Source organism: Kogia breviceps, chromosome 14, assembly GCF_026419965.1.
Source record: "Kogia breviceps isolate mKogBre1 chromosome 14, mKogBre1 haplotype 1, whole genome shotgun sequence".
Classification (NCBI taxonomy): domain Eukaryota; kingdom Metazoa; phylum Chordata; class Mammalia; order Artiodactyla; family Physeteridae; genus Kogia; species Kogia breviceps.
The window spans coordinates 14,822,332-14,842,677 of record NC_081323.1 but is presented as its reverse complement, the minus strand read 5'-3'; the positions used below and the strand labels follow the sequence as shown (position 1 = coordinate 14,842,677).

Here is a 20,346-nt window from a genome sequence, read left to right as displayed (position 1 = left end):
ATGATAAACATTGTTTCACACTTAGGAAATCATGTTCAAAATTTTTGATGCGTCATCTATGCTAATCTCAGATAGATGCGTGTGTGTATAACATTTAAATAACTGGGACCACATGGCTTGCTTTGGCAAGGTCTTCAGTCTGCTTTTCTGCCTTGTTTTCTCCAGTGAGTCACTTTGCCTAGCTGAACTTCAGTTTCTTCATCTGTAAAAATGGGAAAAATAACACCTAATGAATAAGATTGTTCAATAATAACAAGTTACCTTTTATTGAACACGTACTGTGAGCTCACGCCAGAGGTCACAATTTTAAACACCTTCCAAGTCAGATGAGCAATGAGAATGGAAGTCCTTGGAGTGGGAGTGGGGACAGGGGAGACAGTAGGTTTCGGTGGGGATTATGGAAACTGCAGAGATCGCTCCTCTTTACAACAAGAGAGCAGCTCTACTTAGCACAGTTCATGGTTTTCAAAGTGTGGTCCCTTGAGCGGCACCATTAGCATCCCTGGAAACATGTAAATACAGATTCTCACGTTTCGCCCCAGGGCTACTGAATAAAAGCTCTGGGGGTGGGATTCTCGAAATCTGTGTTTTAGCAAGCCCTCTAAGGGATTTGAAGCTGGCTGAGATTTGAGACCCACTTCTCTAGTTGAACTTTGCCATGGGAGTTTGCATGACTGTGTTACCAAATTGTCTACTTTTTGCAACAGATGCTAGAAATTTACTTTTATGTGAAAATCCCCCAATCTTAAACCTTGGCAGGTATTTCAAAATTTTTAAATGTACGATGTGGGCTAACATTACAATATTTTAGCCTGATTTCCAACCTCTGGTTTATGCTCTTCCCTTTAATCCTTAAAATAAGCTTACAAAACAGTTATCAGGGTACCACTTTTAAGGAAGAAGATGTAGATCTGAAAAGTGAGGTGTTGCTCCAGGTCACGTAGACAGGAAATAGCCAAACCCCTGATCCGGATCTGAATGTATTTAGTTTTAAAGGCTCTGTTCTTTTTATTTTTTATGCAGAAGCAAAAATAGATGAATGTACCTAGCACAGAGCTTAGCATCACACAAAGCTAACAGGCTTTTGCTTGCCTCTGGCCACTGACCTAATAAACTTTCTTCTCCATCCTTCAGCCCTACCCTATCCTTCTGACTCAGACTAATAATCCACATTCCTGTAAGATAGAGTCAGCCTGCAGGGGGGCCCAAGAGGGCTGGGGAGGGGTAAGGCCAAGCAGTTTCCTGGCCTGGGGAGCTGGCTAGGTGCCAGGAGAAGGCTGTCGGCAGCAGTGCCTGAGGCTGAAGGTCCAGTAGGCAGCTGGGTCCACAGACTAAGACCATTTGCTCATCCAATTGGCCTCTGCTGCCCTAGACTGAGTTCCAGGAGCCGCCCTGGGCTGTGCCCCTGCCTGGCTCCTGCGTCATGGCTGTTGACTGTTCTCTGTGCTCAGAGTAAACAGCCCTGGCCCCTCCCAACCAGGACAGGTCTCCAGTCCCCAGGCTGAACAGGGGAATTGGGGAGGCATTCTCACCTCTTTTCCCCGGGACCCATCTGTGGGGACAGTGGCTGGATGTACTTCTGTCACCAAGTCCGACTCACCTGTCATCTCAATGGTCACTGCCCCCGCCCCTTGTACCCTCCAGCAGCAAAGACCTCCTGGGGCTTAAGGACCTCAGATTTTGGATGAGGAAGGATGTTTGAAGGTTCTTCTTGCTGGGTAACTGTGTTTTGGCCTTTACCAGCTTTCATTTTAAAGCTTGGTGTATACTTATCAGTCTCCTTACTAACAGGAGACACCAGTTTTCAAGTCATCACAGCCACTGAGCTATGTATGACCTGTTATGCACCAGAGCTGGGGTTCCAGTGTCAGTCAGTTTGTATCTAGCCCTGAAGGAGGGCACAGCTGTTCCATTCAGAAACATGCCATTTGTGCTCTCAAGGGATTTTTATATTATCATCATCTTTGGAGATGACAATGTGGCAGCTCAGAACAGGGCAGTGATTCACTCGAGGTCCCTCAGCTGGCAGATGGTGGAGGTGGGTGGGAGTCAAACCCAGACCCCGTCACCCAAAGCCAGCGCAGAAGCCTCCTTGAATTACTTTCCCTACACCAGCTGTGTGCCCTAGATGTGTCACGAAGAATGTATATTTATGACGGAATGAAAAAAATAAGGGCTTGGAGGGATGGAGACTCGGGATCAAAGCTTGTCTCTACAGCTTCTCATGGGACCTTGGGTGGGAGGGTACCCCCTCTGCACATCCAGTCCATCGGTCAGGCACAGCTGATGACAGCAATATCTGTCTGTTCACAGCTTCCGGGAAGATCCATGACTCCGTGAGACATTGGACACAGAGCTGCACGCGGTGAGTCCTGAGAGAGTACCGGTGTGGAAAAGACAGGGAGGGAGAAACACACATGAAATGGCTCTAGATGTTAATAGGTGCTTCACTTTCTTTGGCCTCAGTTTCCTGTGTCCAGTCGGATGATTCATGAATAAGGTTTCCTGTAGCTCCTACTATGTGCTCTGTATCCCCACACGACAGCTCCACCATGAATCTCTAAAGAGCAATCTGCACTCTGATCTGCTGACCCCAAATCCAACCACTTCATCCTCAGCCTCCTCCCTGTGGGTCCTGCCCTTTCCTCCTCCTTTACAGACGGCGGGCATTCCCGGGAGACCCCTGAGTCTTGGAATAGGAACCCCTGAGTCTAACCCTTGGCGTCCTGCTGCCCTGCCCACGGGCCCCAGGAGGGAGGTGGGGAAGGAGGAGTGGACAAGGGTCCAGCTGCAGCTGGTCGAGCTGCACCGGCCTGGAAGCAGCTTAGGTTCCTGGTTCCCACTGGGGCCAGAGTGACACCTGATCCTGGGGGATTGTGAAATGACAGGAGGTGGCAACCGGCCCCAGGTGCCTGTTGAGTCCTCTACCCAAGCCTGCTGGGCCCCACCAATACCTCCCTCCTCCAGGCACACGGTTAAATCTCCCCATCCGGAGGTGCCTCCCTCCTGCACCATGGCTGCCTGCCGCTACCTCGCTCACCTCATGGCCACCCTCCTCCTTGGCCTGCTGCAGGGCCTCCCCCTCCTCTGGCCTCAGGTGAGGGGGGTGGGACCAGGAGCACCATGAGGGAGCCAGCAGAGGCTTAGCCTCTCTGGGGACAGAGAGGTGAGGATTCGTGGTGTGGAAACGGGGAGACCCATGAAGACTAAATGCGGGGATCCCTGGTGCCTAAATGTGGTGACCCTTGGATTGTCAGGTGTGAGGTCCAATGTGCTGGAGGTGGGGAGACCACTGAAAGCTGAAATGTGGGGAGAGACTCTGTGCTGAGGCTGGAGACACAGTGGTAGGAGGGGAACTCTGCCCAAGCTCCAAAGCTCAGCTGTGCGGTGTGGGTATCCGTGCGGGGGTCCCCTAGGGATTGAGGGCTCTGAAGCCAAGGGTTAGGTCACTCCAGCCCTCCCAAGTGTTGGGGACCCCTGCCAAGAGGTGGGGCCCTCTGAAGGCCGTAGGGGGCGCCAGGGCCAGAGACTGAGATTTCCAGCGAGAAATTGAGATTTCTCAATTCCTCCCGGGAGATTGAGATCTGGGGTCGTCAGACAGGAGGCGGGCATCCTCTGAGGGCGGGACTGAGTCCCTCACTGCCCGTCCGCCTCCCAGGCACAGGAGCAGAGAAATCAGGCGTGTGCCCCGAGCTAGAGGTGGACCTGAACTGCACGCAGGAGTGCCACATGCCCAGTGGTAACCCCGGGGGACCCACGCGGGGCGGGGGCTGGAGTGACTGCAGCTCCCGACCCAGGAGTCCCTGGCTAGGTCGAGGCGGATGGAACCAGGTCCGCCCGGGGCTCTCCCTCCCACAGCCCCAGACAAAGGCATCGCTGAAGCTCAGCAGGGGTAAAGAGAGGCATCCCCACTCCAGGCTGGATTCAATGCTCTAGAGAAGGACCCACTTCCAGGACACACTGCGGGGACATTGTTCTCAGAGGTCAGGGGACCTCCCCAGCCAGCTGGAGCTGCAGGGCCGTCCTAGGGAGAGAGCTGGATCCCAAAGCCTGGGGAGCGCATCCTTATCAGCATTCTTGCCCTGGGCTCTCCCCCAGCCCTGGGGGTAAGACTTGGGGTGCCTGGCCTGGCAAGAGTCCCTGATTCCTCTGTCCAGATGGAAATAGACTTTACAGATTTAAGAGAGCATCTTAAAGGTGTGGAGTGAACATCTGAGAGAGAAACGTTTTTGCCCAAAGTCACGCCGCCATCCCTGGCTGCACAGGCGTCCAAGCAAGGAGGTGCAGCTTTTGCCTGAGTGGTTGAAGAAATCAGGACCCCTCCCTGAGCACCCCTTCCACTTCTTCATCTTTAAAACACTCTCTTCCACTCTAAGCATTGAGGGAGAGAAAGTGTGTGAAGCTTAGGTGTCATGAAAAGTACCTGCTAGAGCTCAAGACTGCCCAGCAGGCCATGGGAGCTCCCGTCGGAGCAGGAAGGGGCCTTAGACAGCGTGGAACTCAAGCTTCTCATTTTTCAGAAGGAAAAACTGAGGACTAGAAGCTGGCATAAGACTGGGGGTCCCATGGTATTATGATCACTGTTCTCTATCCATATACAGCCCCTGTGATGCTCCCGCCTTGTGATTTCTCTGAAGATCCCCGAAGGGGCCGGGAAGGTTTGTAATCAGAGATCTCAGTCACTCGTGAGCAGGGAGGTGGGAGGTGGAAGGAGGACAGGCCCCTTGGGGGCTCCTGGGTCTGGGGGCCTCCAACCTGGCCCAGAGGGAGGAGGACCAGGAGAGGAGGACATTGGGAGAGAAAGACAGGCAGATGAGAGAGGAGCGGGGAGCAGAGAGGGGTGTCTGCTGTTCGCTGGTCTCAGGCGGACAGACTGAGGCAGGCAGCGGGGCAGGACCAGAGGGCCTCCTGAGCTGGAATCCCGGTGTGCCGTCTGCTGCTGTGGGTCCTGAGCAAGTCGCTCCACCTCTCTGAGCCTCTGCTTTCTCGCCGGCAAAATGGGATGAGAAGCCCCGATGGTGTAGGGTCGACGTGAGGCTAAACGAAATCATACATGTGAAATGTCTCAGGAGAGGGTAGACCGTCCACACACAGTGGCTTGTTTTGTGAGTCCCCCGCTCCCGACGCCCTTCTGTCCGGGGGCAGCTCGGTATTGAGAGCTCCTGCCCTTCTCAAGGGAAAGGGTGTCTTGGTGCCAGGAAGGCTGCCCCTCCCGTCCTCTGCAGCTCATCCCCAGCTGTGCGCCCCTTTGACGCTTGGCTGGGCTTGCTCCTGGGGCTTCTGGGCACTGAACCAGCTCCCTTCTCCTTGACCCTGGAAGTGGGGCACAGGGTGTGTGTGTGTGTGTGTGTGTGTGAATGGGAGATTGCTTGAATATGTGTGGATGAGTGAGTAGAGGGGGCCTTGGCGCTACACGGTTGACACTGGGAGTGAATGTATGGGAGTGAGGGAAGAGACTGTGGGTGTGTAAGCCGTCACATGTGCACTATAGTTTACAGCTTACAAAGCAGCAGAGTGCATGGTGCACAGAGGCTGAAGCCGGATTCCTGGGTTCAAATCCTGTCTCTACCTTGTGTGACTTTAGGCAAATTACTTACTCTCTTAATGCCTTGGTTTCCCTTGGTTTCCTCATCTGTTACATAAGGGAATTTTTTTTTTTTTTTTTTTTTTTTTTTTTGTGGTACGCGGGCCTCTCACTGTTGTGGGCTCTCCCGTTGCGGAGCACAGGCTCCGGACACGCAGGCTCAGCGGCCATGGCTCACGGGCCCAGCCGCTCCGCAGCATGTGGGATCCTCCCGGACCGGGGCACAAAACCGCGTCCCCTGCATCGGCAGGCGGACTCTCAACCACTGCGCCACCAAGGAAGCCCGCATAAGGGAATATTAACAATTCCTCTCGCTTTCCGTGCCGGTAGCGCTCTCGCAAAGATGGTGAACGTTCCTGAAACCCGCCGGACTTTCTGTAAGAAGTGTGGCAAGCACCAACCCCACACAGTGACACAGCATAAGAAGGGCAAGGGTTCTCTGTACGCCCAGGGAACGCGGCGGTATGACAGGAAGCAGAGTGGCTCTGGTGGGCAGACTAAGCCGATTTTCCGGAAAAAGGCTAAAACTACAAAGAAGATTGTGCTGAGGCTTGAATGTGTTGAGCCGACCTGCAGATCTAAGAGAATGCTGGCTATTAAGAGATGCAAGCATTTTGAGCTGGGAGGAGATAAGAAGAGAAAGGGCCAAGTGATCCAGTTCTGAGCTTCATATTTTGTTTTGTTATGAAGACAATAAACATTTGAGATTGTTTAAAAAAAAAAACAATTCCTCTCCTTTTCTTTTAGGATTACTGTGAGAATTAGATGAGTTAATGTACATCAAATGCTATATGCCTGGCACATAGAAGAGGCTAAGTAAGTATTAACTATTGTAATTATTACAACAAAGGACTTTGTGCAGGGAGAAGGAATATATGTCTGTTGCCTCCACTGCTTCCACAGCAACCCCACGACATGGGCAGCATGGATCTCGTGTGGCACCTGAAGACACGGGGCTCTGGGACATTTCTGGCTCCAGGTCACAAAGTTAGGAAAAGAGAGAGCTGGGACTCAAACTGGGGTCCAATAATCTCAAAACTGTTGGTGGAGAGAGCAGAGGGGAGAGACTTGCAGGCAATCTTCTTGCTCCCCTGAAATCCACTCAAGTAGGCAGCTCTTCTGTTTGTGAAACCAGGTGAAGGGTGGTGGGAGGTCATCCTCTGAAGCGTTCTTCTCCCTGCTTCCCCTCTGCCCACACCGCTTACTCCTTTTTCTACCCAGAAAAGCAGGCTTCTTGCTCCAAGCTGGACATCGCCTGCCCTCAGCTCAGCCTCTGCCTGAACCACTGCCAGGTAAACAGCACGTGTCTGGCCAGTTGAGATGCTGCCACGATGTTTGTGGGAAGGTGTCCTGTGTCACACCTGTCTTCTGAGGTTGCTGGGAGTGGGGGGAAGCACACTGATACCCAGATGTGATGACACCTGCAGGAGGTTGAAAAGGAGAACTTGGAATTCTGCTGTTTATGTATCTGCCCATTGATTTAATTTCATCCACTCAACGACTATTCACTGAGTCTCCAACACTTGCCATGCGCTGCTCTAGGTGTTAAGATGCTCTGTGAGTGAACAAATCAGACAGAAAGTTCTCTCTAGGAGGTTTATGCACTACTGGACAATAAACAAAATAAATAAGCAAGTACATTCTGTGGATGTTAGAGGGAGATCAGGGTCCTGGAGAAAAAAGAAAACAGAAAGGGCATAAGGAGTACTAGGGTGGAGGAAGGGGGCAGGGAATGGTGTTGCAGTTTCTACCTGGGAGCATGAGTAAGAGCACCACCAAGAAGGCAGCTTATGAACAGAGAGTTGTGCAAATGCCAGAGGGAGACATGAGGCCATCAGGGGAGAGTGTTATAGCCAGAGGGGGCAGCAGGTGCAAAGTGGGAGCATCTCTGGTAAGTTTCAGGAAAGGCCAGAAGGCTGGCTGTCTTTTCCTAGAATAATTGTGGATGTGTCCACTGAATTCTGCCATGGAGTGTTGCTATGAAATGGCCTAAATATTTTTCTCCCTTAGAGGTTACTTCTTTGTACCGGAATGCCTAAAACCTCTTTGCTTATCCTTGAGTTTCAGTAACTGAACAAGGATATTTTGGTATCACTCTGCATCATTTTTTCTTTTTTTTTTTTTTACCAGAACATGGAATGTTTTTTCAATCTACAGAGTTTTTTAAGGAAGTTTTCTTGTATTATGTCTTGAAATCAATTTTCTGTTCCAGTTGCTGAGTTTTCTATTTGAGAAATCAATTATGTTAGATTATCTTCACTTGTCATCCAGTAGTTGTTACAAGCATGTCTACAGGAGAAATTTAATTTCCAGCTTTGCCTTTTGCTATCTGTGTGATCTCAGACAAGTTATTTAACTTCTGTGGATATAGTTTCTATTTGGAGATAACAATGGAAACTACCTGTGTTTGGAATCCCCAAGACAACACTCAGGTTTAAATCATAAAAAGACTCCCAGGACACTAAGGTGTAATACTTAGGTTTACAGGAAATTGATACAGAGGCAAATCAACAAAGGGGAAAAATGCACGGGGTGAAGGTGGAAGAACACAGACACAAGCTTTCAAATGTCTCCTCCCTGTCCAGCCGCAAAGAATCTGCTTGCTTCCCTCAGCCCAATGCATCCGAGCAGTTGCCAACCAGGGAAGCTCGCTCCTGCCCGGGAGTCAGGTTTTTACTGTGGTCAGTCACATGGGCGTATACTGCCTGCAAGGCTGACCTCAGTTAGGGAAGCCCCAGACCCCAGAGGGAAAGCAGGCATTTCCCTTGTTTAAAACGATTAAAGAAGACAATTTAGGTGATCCTGACTTTATTTCACACTTCATGAAGTGGGAAGTCTCCATCCCCAAGGGTCCAGAGACCTGCAGAGCATCTACAAGGACCCAGAGTTAGGTTTTGGTTTGCTGCCATGGCACCCCAGGCCGGAGTGGCTCATCCTGAATCTAGATATTTATTTCAACACAGGCCTGAGGTCAGATCCAGACATTCCTACTGGGAGTTGGGTGTCATATTGATGAGCATAAGAGGAACCCTGAATCTTTGAGTATTTACCACCCAGGGGCACAGAGCTGAGCATTCTCTATTCATTAGTCTCAAATGTGTTCACAGCATCCCAAAGAAATGGAGTTGATTTTATAAACATTTTACAGATGAGGGCACCAAGGCCCAGGAACACTAAGTAATTTGCCAAACCCAGGTCCTCCTACTGTTGTTGGGGAGGAAACCTTTCCTTGCTTCCCTTCTAGGTTCCTTGGCTTGTTTGGTAAGACAAACTAGACATAAGACAGATGAGCAGGAGAAAAACAAATTTCATACGTACAGCATCCCCGAAGACCTGGGACCCAAAGATGGTCAGGCAATTGAGGCTTATATGCCATCCTGAGTGAAGGAGAAGGAAGTGAGGGTTGGGGCTCCGAGGGGAGGAAGATAAATTCCAGGAAGATGAGAAAAGCAGATATCGGATTAACAAATGTTTGCCATGCTGGGCAGGTAGATAAGTGTTACTGATACTAAGAGTTATCTGGGATTAGCTCTCTTCCTGATACAGGCCCTCTATCTAAATCCTTTAGGCAGTCAAGGGAATAGTAATTGTCTCTTCCTGAGTCTTTTGGGCCTTGAATGTCTTCAGCTCAAAATAACCAACACGCCATGTGGTATATTTTGAGGGGAGCCTGTAAATCCATTCCCCTTCATGGTGAAACATGCAGTTACAGTGCCACAGGGTCCGACATCCCAGGTAAGTTTTTCTCCAGCATAAGATGGATATCAAGGTTTTCCTCTCCCGAGGGTGTTTGCCACTGTTTGAGGGTCCTGGCAATTCACTCACATCCAGACCCGAGGGTCTCGGTAGTAACTGGGCGGGACCGAAATGGTCGTTCTGAGCCTACAAACTTGTGCACACAGCGTGGTGTGGTGCCAGCACTTCATCCTCAGGGGATGGGGAGAGACTCATGTTTGTTTTTACAAAAGAAGTCCAGTGACTTTTACTTCTCATAGGCTACCAGTGTGTGATCTTTCCAAAGAATTAAGGTAAAGGCAAAGAATTAGGAAGAGGCGCAGGTTAGTGGGAGAGAATGTGGGAGGCTTTCTGAGATTCAGCTCTTCCTGATCTTGGCTCGTCTGCTCTGCTTCCCAAGGTGCGTGGGAAAGGCAGCTTTTCTCTGTGCCTTCTACCCTTCTCCTCCACCCCGGTGAGTCTCCTCCAGGCTTGCTATCAAATTGTTGTCCTGTGGACCATTTCATAGGAGGGGAAACTGGGCCTGGGGACATACCTGTAACGGTGAGCCTGCTAGGAATGCAGCTTCTCAGGCGTCACCCAGACCTGGGGGATGAGAATGTGTATTTACTTCCACGGCCTCCCAGGCAGAGTCAAGTCTGAGAAGCACCGTTACTGGGCATTTGGCCCCAGCAGGCATGAGCAGGAAGGCTGGTTAGGTGGGGAGATTGGGCAATAAACAGGACTGAGCCCAGCTCCTCCCCTTCCTCACTCCCCTCCTCATTGCCTGTCCCACCCCTCAGCTGGGATATGAAAAGCGCTGTCAGCCCCCAGCTTTCCTCAGAAGCCCTCCTGCAAGGCCACGAACATGAGCCGGCTCTGCCTCTCCATCGCCCTTCTCGTCCTCCTGGGCACCCTGGTGACCTGCACCCCGGGGGATAAACACAAGAGCCATGCCAGAGGTAAGTCCCGGCTCACCTCTCCTCTGCAGGCTGGTGGTGGGGGGATGAGGGGAGTCCATGGACGGGGCTGGGGAGCAGGGCTGGGGTGGGTGCCGACAGCCCTCTCGGGAGTTCTCCTGGGAAGTTGGGCAGCTTAAAAACCAGGGACATTTCATGACTCTAAAAAAGAAATCATTATGCTTTCAGCTTTAAAACAAACTATCCTGCCTAACTCTACAAGACCGGGGACCCCATCTCTGAAACTCTCTATTCCTGGTCTCTGCTGTGGCCCTGAACCTCACTGTAGTGTAATAAAAAGGTCAATATTTGATCTTTCTCCCGGTTCCAAGCCCAGGCCTCCTGAAACCCATGGAATTTACTGTCTTTTGTATGGTAATGAAAGTGACCTCAGATAGCTTCAAGATGGGGCTGGACTCCAGAAAATCCCATTTGGTGATTAGAGAGTTAGAACCGTCAATCCCCAGCAACTCTGGGGAAAGGGGAGGTTACTGAGGGAGAGTTCAGCCACCAGTGGCCAATGATTCAATCAAATTGCTTACCTACTGAAACCTCAGTTAAAAATACCCCTAAACTTTGGGAATCGGAGAGCTTCCAGGGTGGTGAACATTCGAGGTGATGTGCGGGGGGACTGTCCTGAGAGGGCATGGAGGCTCTGCACCCCTCAACCCCCCTTCACCCTATGTATCTCCTCCATTCAACTGTCCCTGAGTTTTATCCTTTCTATCAATAATAACCCAGAACTGTCAGTAAAGGACTTTCCTCAGTTCTGTAAGTCGTTCTAGTACATTATTGAAAGTTGAAAGTGGGCTCCCAGAGCCCCCAGATTTATAGCCAGTTGGTCAGAAGTATGTGTGACCCAAGGGCATGTAGCTGTCATTTGAAGTGGTGGCTATCTGATGGCATTGACCTTTCAACCGCTGGGGTCGGTGTTAACTCCACGGATTTAGTGTGAAGTGAGTTGACTTGGGGGCCGCCCAGTTGGCGGTGGAGAATTGGTGGGTGTTGGTAGAGACACCACATATTTGGTGTCAGGGAAGAAATCCAGAGTCATACATCCCTGGGCTTTGGTGGCTGGGAGGAGGCTCAGGTACAGGGGAGTAAAAGTGGGGAGCAGTGCTCCCAGAAATTCTTACCAGTTATCTATATTTTAAGAGTTCCCTGCAGATGTCAGGTGCTTCATCAAATGGGTTGTAACAGGATCATATACTGACCTGGCCTTACTACTCACCTGCTCTGAGACCTGAGGTCAGTCACTTTTCTGCAATTTCCCCACCTGTACAAGAAGTAACTACCAAACAAGTTCTTACAAGGGATTATCCATCATGAATATAGAGGTTTTTTTCACATTTCACGCCCAATAATGTCCTTTTTCCACCAAGATGTCTTAGTCTGAAAAGATTTGTCTACCTACCTCCTTCCTTCAAGAAAAGATAATTAGGGGTCAATCATGACATTATTTCTCCATTATTATTGCAAGAAATGCAACACTTCTGTGACTTTGCTCTTGGGGTCAAGGCTGTGATTCTCCCAGGCTGTTAGAATATTAGTAAAACCTCAAGGCCCTTTCCCTTCCCCCCATGTCTGACTATTATTTTATTATCCTCTCAGGATACAGAATATTAGAGCTAGATTCATAATTATCCAGGCGTGTTGTTACCGAATGCACATTTGTGTGCCTGACACACAGTGAGGCCAAACAAACCGAAACGTGTGAGTTTGAAGCAGAGAAAGGTTTATTGCAGGGCCATGCAAGGAAACTAGGCTGGCTCATGCCTTAAAAACCCCAAACTCCCCCATGCTTTTCAGGGGGGCGGGGGGAGAAGTTTTTATAGGCAAAATTTGGGGTGAGAGCTGCAGGGTGTGTGACTTTCTTCTGATTGGTTGGTGGTGAGGTAACAGGGCGGTGCTCCAGGAATCCTGTGCTCAGCCAGAAGTTACCATCCTCCCCCTGGGTGGGGGCCTTAGTTCCTGCAGAAGAACTAAAGATATTGATAAGTATATTCCTTCTGGAAGAACCTGGACACTATTGTTTCTTGACTGCTTCTCCTTTGTTTCTGCATTCCCTAATCCCTCCCTGATTAGCAACTGTTTGAATCTGCCATTTGGTATTCTGGAAGGTCTAGGAGGCTGAAGCCTTTTTCCTGCAAATAAGACATGGAGGTGGAGGGCAACACAGAAAGGCTTTTGTGCCCAGAACCCCACAGGGTCCTGCTCAGTTTCAGTGCCCCCTCATCAAACACACATTTAACTAACAAAAATTTAATTATTTTCATTCTACTCAGTGTCTGTGCACTTGGCATGAGCATGAACTGGGAGATGCATTCATTTGACAAATATTTATCAAGCCCCTACAAGCCACTGTTCTTGGTATGGGGACGCAGCTGTGAATAAAACATAGCACAAGAACCAGTGCCTTCTAGAAGGAAGACAGACAATTGAGTAGGTGGAAATAGTATACCAGGTCATGGCAAGTGTCTTGAAGGTAGAGAGTGATGGGGATACACGAGGCTTGTGCTCTTTCTGTAGAGGGTCAGTGAAACCCTCTGTGATAAGGAAGCTTTGAGTAGAGGCTGCAAAAAAAACCTGCCTGGTGTGTTTGAGCCACAGTCAGGACCAGGGTGGCTGGATCTGAGTGGGTGGAGGGGAGGGGAGCGGAAGGGCATGAGGCAGAGAGGCCCCGGGGGCAGATCCTGACCAGCCTTGTAGGACTTTATAAGAATCAGAATTTGACTGTGAGAGAGATGGGGCATCACTGAGCGACCGTCATGGGAGCAATGGGATAGGATCCCAGAGGCTGCAGTGCAGAGAGTGGCCTCTAGGGGGCCAAGGGCAGAGACAGAGGCCCATGGGCAGGCTGCTGCAGGGGTCCAGGTGAGCCATGATGGAGTGTGTACCTATGTTGTTCCCCGGGTCCATCCCAGTTCTCTTGAATAACATGGATGAGTTGCTCTGTAGAGGATAATTCTGTTCCTTAATTGAACAATTAATTATCTTTCTTTTGCTGTTTCCTGATACATAAATGCAGTAGTGTGTGTTCACTATCTAAAACTTAGACAATAAAGAAAAACAGAAAAAAGTAAATCAAGATTTCCAAATCCTGCAACCCAAAGATTACGGATACATTCTTCTACTCTGAGGTCCTCATGTACAGGAGCTAATTGACTTGCTCAGCCAGAGATGAGGAGGGAACAGTGCAGCCCCGTGTCCTCTGGAAGCACAGCCTTCCCTTTCCTCACCTCCTCAGCCTCCAGAGACGAAGTGCCCCACATCCGTGGCAGGGCTGGGACTAGGGTGAGGTGAGAAGCACTCACCTCCAGCCCAGAGTTTAAAGGGAGGCTAAAAAAACCTATAATGCAGATAAATCATAATTGATTGCAATAGTGTAAAAAAGCAAAAATTAATGCAAAAATCCACCATGCACTCAATGTGAATGTTTTAAATAAAGACAGGATGTGACCCTGCACTTGCTTGACCTGCCTGTTTGCTTCACTCTAATCCTGGCCCTGCTCGGCTGAGACCAAGAGCTTTATATTGAGACCTGAATATGCCTCATTCCTGATTGCAAGTTCAAGTGAAACTACTATCTTCTATGAGATGTAATTTTCTGCTTCAGAGAGGAAATTCTTCTGTTAAATAGAGAACTGCCATTCCTTATGCTTAAGAAAGCAACTTTCTAATCGATGCCAAGGTTTTCTCATAAATGAGAGCGTTCCCTCTGCTCTCTGGACATTTATGTGATTAGCCTGTGTTTCACAGGATTTTCTTTTCGGTTAATTGAAGGGATCGAGAAGTCTATGGCTGAATAGACACATTGAATAATTCAGAGAATTTGAGTTCCTATCTTAAATGTTCGTCAAGATAGTTTACATTTTGACAACGTATGTCTAAAATATATAATTATTTTTCCAACTTCTGACCAATACACATTTAAAAACATTACGTAGAATAAATGTGTTCTTGATACACTACAGTTCTAAAAGGAAGCCATTGGGCTTCCCTGGTGGCACAGTGGTTGAGAGCCCGCCTGCCGATGCAAGGGACACGGGTTCGTGCCCCGGTCCGGGAGGATCCCACATGCCGCGGAGCGGCTGGGCCCGTGAGCCATGGCCGCTGAGCCTGCGCGTCCGGAGCCTGTGCTCCGCAACGGGAGAGGCCACAACAGTGAGAGGCCCACGTACCGCAAAAAAAATAATAATAATACGTAAATAAATAAAAGGAAGCCATTTACTTAATCTGAGGCTCCAGAAAAGAAGCATCATGTGTCCCAATGTTGGAAAACCTGACTGTGGATGTCCAGGGTGGTCCCTTGGGACTCGTCTGTTGTGCATTGGTGTGGGTGGGTGGAAGGGCTTTAATGGGCAATTGTGTCCACAGGTGATTTTTAGCTTGGACACTACCCTGGAACATTAAATTAAAATTGAATGAGTGCATCTAACAATTACTCTAATAACTAATATTTATTGAGTGGTGATCGATTGTCAGTTACTGTAATCCTCTCAACAAGTCCCTAAGGCTGGGATCATTATGCTCATTTCTATGATTAGGATGCTGTGGCTCAGAGTGGTTACTTGTCTTCCCTAAGGTCACACAGCCAAAGAGTGGGTCCTCTAAGACCTTAAAGAATATAGTCCAGGGATTTGCACTAGATGTTCCTTGAGACTTGGGGGTACTGGGGTAGGAAGGGGTGAGAGAACGGCTGGGGGTAGGTAGTGAGAGGGCTGAGGATGGGGCTCCAACCCAACACCCAGGTTTCTTTTAATAAGTTTTCCTTTGAAAGAAGGGACCTGTTGCTAAAAAAGGGATTGACACTCATATCTTCACGGCAGGAGTTTTAAGCTTTACAAAACTAATATGTCACTGGATGGAGTGCTTCTTTTACTCCACAATATGCTGCAACCATTTTCTGATGTCAATACGTATTCCTCTAAAAATGTAAATTTACTCATTGTAAAAATTGTGGTGTATTTTATTTTAAATATTTCTTCTTTCGTAATTGCAAGAGGAATATATGCTCATAAGAACTTGAGAGGATATAAAGATGTGTAAGGAAAGTTTTAAGACTCCTCTTCTCGCTATGTGTTTGTTTTTCCAAACCACCAGGCAATTCTCGAATCCTCAGGGAACACTGACCGGCTTTGCTACCGTCATACCAGTCCTAAGCCTAGGAACCTGGAAATAGTGTCAGATTCCACAGGTTAAGGACTGTGTCCCACAGGTCTCCTTTCATCTTCAGATGCCACTTACAAGTCCAGCTTGTCACCCATGCTTCTGACCAACAACTACATATCAGAGGTTCCCACGACCACCGTGGAGTTAAATTAATTTGCTAGAGCGACACAGACTCAGGGAAACGTTTTACTTACAAGATTAGCAGTTTATCATAAAAGGATACAGCTCAGGACAACCGTATGGAAAGGCTGCATAAGGCAAGGTACGGGGAAAGGGCACGGATCTTCCATGCTCTCTCTCATCAGTACACACTGCCCAAATCTGCTCCTGTTTGCCAACCAGGAAACTCTCCAAATTCAATGCTTTTGCGTTTTATGGGAGGCTTCATTACATAGTCAGGATTGGTTTAATCATTAACCTGTTGGTGACTGATAAACTTCCACCCCCGCTCTTCTCCCTGGAGGTAGGAATGTTCAACCATCTGATCAGGCACTCGTTTCCCCTGGCAACCAGTCCCCATCCTTGGGTTACCTAGGGGCTTTCCAAAAGTCACCCTCGTCACTTAACTGAAGACACATGTATTGCTCTCCTCACTTAGGAAATTCCAAGTGTTTTAGAAGCTCTGTGCCAGGATGGAACAAAGACCAAGTATATATTTCTTATTATAAATCACCATATCACACCCCTCAAAATTCTAGTATTGCCACCCCCATGAGATAGCCAAAGTAAATACTTTCTCCATCACAGCATGATTCTTTCACACTTTTTTAATAGTGGAAAATTTCAACCATACTCAAAAGTACAGAAGATTATATAATAAACCCTAAGTACACATTGTTCACTTTCAGCAATTATCAACATAGGGAGATTATTGTTTATGTGTGGCCTTTTTTTCCCCCAGAGTTTTTTTAAAGCTAATCTAAGGCATCACGCCAGTCATTCCATAAATACTTCATGAAGGGTGTATGGTTTTTTACGTCATCACCATGTCATCCTCACACCTAAGGACAGTAACAATAATGCCTCAGAATGCAGACCATTAAATGGAGGTTTCACATTTCAAGCTCTGCTAATGCCCCACCCCCAGCCCCATCATTCTATGTCAAGACACTGGTGGTTTCCGTTGCGGACCCCGTAGACCGAGCTGTGATCACCATTCTCATAACTGACCCAGATCCCGTCCCGGTCCCTGCAGCCCTGCGCCCTGACTTCTGCCTGGAGCCTCCCTACACGGGTCCCTGCAGGGCCCTGTTCCGCAGATACTTCTACAACGCCAAGTCTGGGCTCTGCGAGACCTTTGCTTACGGTGGGTGCAGAAGGAAACGGAACAACTTCCTGGATAAGGAGGACTGCATCAGCACCTGTGGTGGCCACAACGGGGCCTGGGGTAAGAAAGGGAGCGGGGCAGGATGGGAGGGGAAGGTCTGGGGAAAGAGGTGGAGCTCAGGAGGCCATACAGCATTCACACCTGCACGGTGTCTTTTCCCCCTCACTGCTGCCCAAGAGAAGTGGCTGCAGTGTCCTGTGAAACCACAGACTGAGCACATCCTCCATGCACCAGCTTGGCAGAAGGTCACAACTGGAATCGCCCTCTAGATAATCTAAGCCGCTCATCTCCTCTCCTTTTTCAGACGGGAACACTGAGGCAGCCACCCTGCACAGTGGGTCTGCAGTGCTCCTGAGTGCCCCACCTAGGCTTGGCAAACTGGTTTTTCTCTTGTTGGTTATCCTAGTGTCAGGAGTACTGTGCTTGCTCATTTCTGCGAAGGTCAAGGCTCTGTCAGCGTGTAGACTATCAAGGACAGGGGCTTCAGTGATGACAATCAACATTTCCTTTCTTCTTGCAGAGAGCCGGGCAGCTGGGCGCCTCTGAGACGGTGAAGTCCTAGGAGGCCCCACACAGGGCTGGGCTCTGGCTTCTGAAAGAGTTGAGCCTCTTCCTCTGCTTCCTTCTCGGACCTACCCTCCTCAGCAGAACCCCGCCTCTTTCCTCACCTTCATGCCCCTCTCCACCATCACGGCACTCCTTGGAGGGGGCGATGGAAGTTCTGGCATCCAGTCCTGAGTGTCAGTGGTGGCAGAGGATTTTTCAATAAAGAAACTCCTTTTCCCCACACTGATGTTGAATATTTATCTGTCTGTGGCTTAAATCTTATATTTAATAAATTCCTTTCCTAATTAAACTAACTGGAGTGGATTCTGTGGTTTGCCCCTAAGAACCTTCACCACTAGGGTCCACGGAGATGCTGGTCCTTCTCGCTAGTCTGCAGAGCAGTGGACACCTCCCCTTTTCCTGTCCTCAGACGGGGCCCTGCCAGGTATAGGAAGCACACCCATTACAGCACCGTCTACCTCTGAATGGCCACCCCAAGCTACACAAAAACCCCGGTGAGAGACACCTCAACATGAGAGCTTTCGTTCTTCAGTTCTTGGACCAGGTCACATTTGGGGGCGGGTTGCTCTCCTGGACTCTCCGAAGGAGAAAGGAAGAAGCATGAGACTCAACTGTCCACTTTTCTGAGGAACCTCCTTCCCTGAGGTCACGTGGTAGGGTGGGCATTGCCACTTCAGTTAAAGAAAAGCATCTACCCATTTAGTGAGTGCTTGCCATGTGCCAGGCTCTGTGCTTAGCATATTTCTGGCATTCTTTCATCTAATCTTCTGAGACTCCTTTGAAGATGAAATGGAGGTATGGAGATGTGCGTTGGTTTCCTGGAGTTACTGTAACAAAGCACCATGAACTGAGTGGTTTATTTATTTATTTTTATTCTCTCCCACTTCTGGAGGGTAGAAGTCTGAGATCAGGGTGTCAGCAGGGACATGCTCCCTCTGAAGGCCCTGGAGAATGATCTATTCCAGGCCATTCTCCCAGCTCCTGGAAGGCCTGGCTTGTGGCAGCATAAGTCCAGGCTTCACATGGCATTCTCCCTGTCTGTGACCTACTTTGCCCTTTTTATCAGGACACCAGTCCTATTGGATGGGGGCCCACCCTAATGAACTCTTAGTCACCACACTAAAGATCCTATTTCCAAAGAAACTCACATCCTGAGTTCCTGGGGTTAGGACTGCAACATCTCTTTTTTGGTGGGGGACGCAGTTGAACCCATCACAGTGAATAAATGGCAGGACCCTAACCATGACAGCCTAGCAGACTGCCCCAAAGCTTTTGTCCTTTGCAGGGAGGAAGATAGTTAAGAGCCCAACTCCCCAGCCAGTCTGTAAAGATCCAGAGCGTGGATCTGCCTTAATTTGCAGTTCCGAAGAAGCAGAGGGAAAGTAGTTTGCTGGGTAAGATGGGGGCGGGTAAGAAAGGGCAGGAAAGGCGGCCAACGAACACTGAGTGAGCAAGCCCACTGGCACTGTTAGGGATGAGTTCCCATGGGGGGATGGGCCAGATGGGGTCAACACCTTCCGCGTGGTTGCCTCCCCCAGGAGGTAAAATAGCATTGACATACCAACTCCCTGTGATTCATTGGTTGGGGACTTCTGGCTTCCTCTTGTGTAGCTCCAAGAAATCCCTCAGGCAAAGAGCTGCAGATACTGGCAGCTGGATGTCAGCCAGCAACACTGAGGGTGGCAGTGGTCAGTGGTCAGGTGGGCACACGTCTGCCACACTATGTGGCTTTGAACAAGTTAGTTAACCTCTCTGCACCTGTCTTCTTCCTACATGGGGTTGTTGTGAGGATAAATGAATTGGGACATGCTGAGCCCTTAGACCAGGGAGCCTGGCATGTAATTAGTGCAATTTAAACACTTGCTAGAATAATTACTGACTAAATTATGCTGTCCTCCACTGGAGGAGTGACTCCAACCTCACCTAGAAGAATTAATGCTGGAAGGCATGTGGGACAGAAACTGATCCAAAATCCTTATTTCATAGGTGAGGAATTTAGGGCCTAAGAAAGGGAAGTATCTTGCCCAGTGTCACCCAGCTAGCAACTATGAGACATTATAAGAGACTAAACCCAGGCAACATCACTCATTCCTTTGTCCACTCATCACTCTAACATGTACTGATATTTAGTGTGTGTTTTGTGATAGGAACCAGGGAAACAGTAATGACCAAATCTCTGTGAGTAGCTTCCAAATCTATGTGATTACTCACACCCACATCAGTAAATATTCTGAGTAAATATTCCCATCTCTATATTATAATTATATGCACCCTGTTGCACTAGTATGTACACTTGAAGTATTCAACAATACAGATTTTTTTTTTTTTTTTTTGGCCACACCACACGGCATGCGGAATCTTAGTTCCCCAACCCGGGATTGAACCCATGCCCCCAGAAGTGGAAGTGCTGAGTCCTAACCGCTGGCCCATCAGGGAAGTCCCAATAATATAAATTTTAATAAAGGGTAGGCTAGAGAGAAATAAGCAGAAATTTGTAGATGTTTTCTCCTGTCCCCCAGTGTACCCCACTTAGAGCATCTCTGGACCAGGACAGTCTTGACGTGCAAAGAGCTCCCTGCCCAGCCTAGAAGGCAGACATAGAGTTTCAGAAACATACGTGCTTTGAAAGCCAAGGTGGAGGCCCTGGCTGTCACCTGAGAGGTCAAGATCAGCCTCCCAGAAGAGGCAAGGTTTGAGCTGAGTCTGGAAGGGTGAATTGGATTCTACCAGAAGAGGAGAAACATGAACTTGGGGGGTAAGACAAAGAGGCAGAGATGAGAACAAAGATTCTACTTTCATCCATTTCCCAGACTGGAGTCTGTACTGGTTTCCAAGTTGCTGTTGAGCATCATGAGGAGACCCCAAAGTGTTCGTCAAAGTCCACTCAACACTGAACATAGACGGACCTGGGAGTCCCCTCGCTAGAGGGCAGAGGAAGAGGAGATACCCAGGAGGCATGAGGGAAGCACCTCATTTGCATGGGAGACCTTGTCCTAAAGCTGAGTTTCCTGCTCCCTTCTGCA

At 49.0% G+C, this 20,346-nt stretch overlaps 2 protein-coding genes and 1 long non-coding RNA gene across 5 annotated transcripts; all 3 read left to right on the top strand.

Annotated features, from left to right (window-relative positions):
• Positions 1-1,686: 1,686 nt before the first annotated feature.
• On the top strand, positions 1,687-6,359 carry LOC136792617 (uncharacterized). The gene is made up of 3 exons (XR_010836673.1): positions 1,687-1,718; positions 2,314-2,365; positions 6,332-6,359. It is a non-coding gene; the product is annotated as an uncharacterized lncRNA (long non-coding RNA).
• LOC131741216 (large ribosomal subunit protein eL42-like) lies at positions 5,899-6,311 on the top strand. The gene has a single exon (XM_059037893.2). It carries the CDS (start codon positions 5,928-5,930, stop codon positions 6,246-6,248), a length of 321 nt encoding a protein of 106 aa, XP_058893876.1. The 5' UTR covers positions 5,899-5,927; the 3' UTR covers positions 6,249-6,311.
• A 444-nt stretch (positions 6,360-6,803) lies between the features above and the next one.
• On the top strand, positions 6,804-17,567 carry LOC131741219 (serum basic protease inhibitor-like). Of its 3 annotated transcripts, XM_067014208.1 has the most exons (5): positions 6,804-6,876; positions 9,720-9,773; positions 10,102-10,260; positions 16,625-16,816; positions 17,277-17,567. In XM_067014208.1, exons 3-5 carry the CDS (start codon positions 10,167-10,169, stop codon positions 17,300-17,302), a joined length of 312 nt encoding a protein of 103 aa, XP_066870309.1. In that variant the 5' UTR covers positions 6,804-6,876; positions 9,720-9,773; positions 10,102-10,166; the 3' UTR covers positions 17,303-17,567. The 3 variants fall into 3 exon arrangements, with proteins under 3 accessions (XP_066870309.1, XP_066870310.1, XP_058893878.1); XM_067014209.1 differs by lacking the exons at positions 6,804-6,876; positions 9,720-9,773 and adding an exon at positions 9,692-9,719; XM_059037895.2 differs by lacking the exons at positions 6,804-6,876; positions 9,720-9,773 and having other exon boundaries at positions 10,021-10,260.
• The last annotated feature ends 2,779 nt before the right edge of the window (positions 17,568-20,346 follow it).